At 55.9% G+C, this 3683-nt stretch overlaps 1 protein-coding gene across 1 annotated transcript; it reads right to left on the bottom strand.

Annotated features, from left to right (window-relative positions):
- Positions 1-261: 261 nt before the first annotated feature.
- AANAT (aralkylamine N-acetyltransferase) lies at positions 262-1381 on the bottom strand (the record flags this gene model as incomplete). The annotated part of the gene is made up of 2 exons (XM_008941013.1): positions 1225-1381; positions 262-416 (listed from the first exon to the last, which is right to left on the bottom strand). Coding segments are annotated over exons 1-2 (312 nt in total), but the record flags the coding sequence as incomplete, so codon positions are not given.
- Positions 1382-3683: the final 2302 nt, after the last annotated feature.

The following is a 3683-nucleotide window of genomic DNA, read 5'->3' as shown; positions in this document are numbered from 1 at the left end:
TTCCAGCCCAGACATTCTATGATCTCTTCTCATCGTCCTTGGAGACTTTTTAATTTGGAAATGAACGTTGAGGGGAGTTTCTTGGCCTGTTTTCTAATTGCCTCAGTAAAATTAATTAACGAGACGGCTCATTTCCGCCAGAGCAAGTCCCGGGAGGAGACTTGGTGAGTAGCCCCAGGGCTCCAAGGACCTTCGCCTCCCCGAGTTCTGGCAGTGTCTCTCCCAGCGCACAGGCTGGGAAGAGCAGGGTCCAGCTCTTACCTGGCTGAGCCTCTCCTGGTCCCAGAGGGAGCCGATGATGAAGGCCACGAGCCGCCCTTCCTCAAACCAGCCCATGGAGAGCTCCGGGCACAGGTTCAGAAAGTGGCGGATCTCGTCCAGGTGAAGGGGACAGTCCCCGGAGACGGATATAAAGGCTGGAAGGGGATGGTGGTGAGTGTGGTGGGCAGGACTGAGGACATTTGTATGCAGAAACCCCCCCAACACTGATGTAAGGAGGAAAGCAGGCTGTCAGGGAGGGACATGGTGTGTGTCCTCTTGCCTGCTTGGTCTAAAGGAGCCCTGAGGGACCTGGATGGCTCCAGGGAGCAGCTCTGCTCCTCCAGAGGCATCTTGCCACGCCCCAGTGGCCACTTCCCTGCTCTCATTGCTGATTCCAGGGCTACAGCTGGGGGTGCTGAGATAAGCCCTTCCTCCTGGCATCTCCCCAGCTGCCCTTGCCCTTCAGAGGGGAGAGAGGAATGGGCTGCTGAGTCTGGGCGAGGGGAGCTGGGGGTGCCTGGAGGGAAGCAGGGAGAGTGCTGGGGGGATATCTCAAAGTGTCCCTCTACAATAGGAAGAAGAGTGTGGTGTCCTTCCTCCCACCTTCCCCTTCTCCAATCCTTCCTGACAGTTCTCTCAGGGATGTTTTGGGGGAGTTGCTCCCTGCTCTCCAGGCATCTCAGCCCAGGGCATCACCTCCCACCATCTCCACCCCAGATGGTTGGGTGAGCTGGGTGCTGTGGTTCTCCCACTCATTAATCACACCCTCCCCCACCTCATTAAGGAGCCCATGGTGGCCTGGCCACACCCCAGCCGCTGGCTTGCTCTTCCCCCAGGAACACAGGCATGGAGGCTTTGCCTGCGGTGAGCCCCAAGGAGCACGAGGGACCGGTGGCAGGAAGGGATGGGGCACCTCCAGGCGATGCCACCAGGCAGGACTTCCCCAGGTGGCCCCTTCCTTACCTTCCCGCTCGATCTCGAACACGCTGACGGCATCCTCGGGGCTGAGGCAGCGGAACTCGCTGGCGGGCAGCGTGTGCCGGCGCTGGCCCCCGGGCAAGCTGCGGGGGGACCTCAGGTGAACGGGCTTCAGGAAAGGCAACGCGCTGAGAGCTGACATCCTTCTTCTCCTCCTGCCCCGCTGCCCTGGCTCGGCAGCCTTAAGTTCAGCCAATCTCCTCCAGCCGCCGAAAATACCTGTTGGTCATGCACAGGATTAGGCCGCTTGCCACCCTTTTTTCTATATATATATTTATGTGTGTGTATATAAATAGAGAGAGAGCAAATAGGCACCCACAGTGACCCCATTGCTGGGCTACTGTTGCTGCAAGCTGGGCTCAGCTCAGGAGCCTGGGCTGTAGCAAACGTGTGACCCCAGGGACGTGGGGGACAAAAGGCCAGTGACCAGCTGCCAGCACCCAGGCAGTGGCACAGAGCAGGGACAGGGGCTGTTGGAGCTGGAGGAGCAGCCGTGGGACTGAGCATCCTGCCCTGGCATCCTGTCCCACATCTGCCCCAGCCCATGACAAAGCCAGGCAGCAGGATGGGCAGGAGAGCCCAGGGCAAGTCCAGTCCCTCCCTGGGGACAGGCAGGGTGGGATGTGGCTGTGGGAAGCTGAGAGGCTGCAAGATAAGCATCTTTGGGTGAAAGATATATGGTTGTATGTGAGAGAGAGGTCAGCACCAGGCTGCTGTACCCACACTGCATGACCCAGCATGGACGTGTTGTGCAGCCAGAGATAGCCCAAGCTGCCAGGACTTACTCCATTTTCCAGTTTGCTCAGTGGATAAATGACACAGCTAAGACCCTGTTGAGTGCTTAGCTCACATCCACATTCACAGACATAGCGGGGATGGGTCCGTGGCAGGACGAGTGGTTGCCTCTGTCTGCAAGCCTCTGGCATCCCATCTGTATGAGGTGCCCCCAGACTTTGCTCCCTGCCCCAGGAGCTTCATGAAGTGTGATCCCACTGGGCAGAGCCCACCCCAGGACGTGCCACCTGCAACATGGGACCCAGACCCCTCAGTTCCCCCAGGAAGGTCACCAGCACCTGAGCTCTGCCAACACCCATCCTGCACAGCCTGGCCAAATCTCTCAACCTGGATCAGAGCCTGTAGCTTCAATCTGCCTCTGGTTTCACATGTGAGCAAACCGAGTTAATAAATCCAGGGAGAACCACAAGCTGAGTGAGTAACTTTGCTAAGCACACACATCCCTCAGGCAGAAATAGCGGGAGTTGCTCCCGGAGCCTTCTGTCCATCCATCTCGGCTCAGCCCAACGTTCAGGCAATTTGCAGCCAAGCCAGGTCATTTTTGATTATTGTTTGAGAGGTGCCGGCTTCCCCTGCTAATTATAGGCTTGCCTCCAGCTAATAGGATTTATAGAAACAAAAGCATTACCAGCACAAACATTGCATGGGGCAGAACCGGCGCGAGCTGGGAATTTTCCATCCTGAGTGCCGAGGGCTGGGTGCTTGAAATGCCTGTTTTATCCAGCCCGAGGTGAGACGGGGTCGTGGTGTGGTTTATTTTCAATGAATTACTGGTTTGGCAGTGGATGTGTATCTAAGGGTTTGAGCCCGACAGGAGAAGGGGGTTTCTTTGGCAGAGGAATTATTTAATGTTCCAAACGCTCATTCCAGTCACCAAGGACTAACTGGAATGGTGCTGGGAATGATGCTGGGAAGGGGTGATTCATGCTCATGGACACCATGTAGGAGGGAAGTAAATGGGTGGCCAAGATGGGCAATGGACAGTGGGGTGCTGGGGAGGGGTCATAGTGTTTTTAGAGCTTATTATAAAATATTCTGGAACTCCTTATCCTGCTAGTTGGATTAGGAGCTCAACCACCTGGATAAATCCCAGAGCAGGCAAGAGGGTAGGCCCTGGGTACCTAAAAAATGCAGCGGTGGTTTGATCCTAAGTGGTGCTGAGCTCCTGGGGCAGGTTGTGGGGGTACTGCTGGATCGGGACCAGGGATGGCAGGGCAGAGCAGCCAGCTGAGCACAGCCTCGAGCACTGCCAACATTTCAGCTGCCATGGGAACTACGGAGCAGGATCATGGAATCCCAAACTGGTCTGGGTTGGAAGGGACCATTAAAGGTCATCTCGACCAACCCCCCTGCCGTGAGCAGGGACATCTGCAACTAGAGCAGGGTGCTCAGGGATATTTGCTCACCAATAGCTGCTGTTAAACAGTTCACTGCCCAAGAGCAAATCTTTATCCCAGATCATAGAAAGGCTGGAAAAAACTGAATAGCAGAAAGTCTCTACAGGGACATCCACAAAGCTGGAGGGTTCAAGTGCAAGTGGCTCCTCTGTTCCTGTTAGAGACAGCCAGGAGAGGGGAATCAGATCCCTCCAGCTATGAATAGAAATTTCTTGAGAGCCCAACCAGCAACAGCCCGGAGCAGAAGTCAGT

The sequence above is a fragment of the Merops nubicus genome, unplaced genomic scaffold (assembly GCF_000691845.1).
Source record: "Merops nubicus isolate BGI_N331 unplaced genomic scaffold, ASM69184v1 scaffold29745, whole genome shotgun sequence".
Lineage (NCBI taxonomy): Eukaryota > Metazoa > Chordata > Aves > Coraciiformes > Meropidae > Merops > Merops nubicus.
Note: the sequence above shows the minus strand (reverse complement) of the source record. Positions and strands in the feature narration are given on the sequence as shown.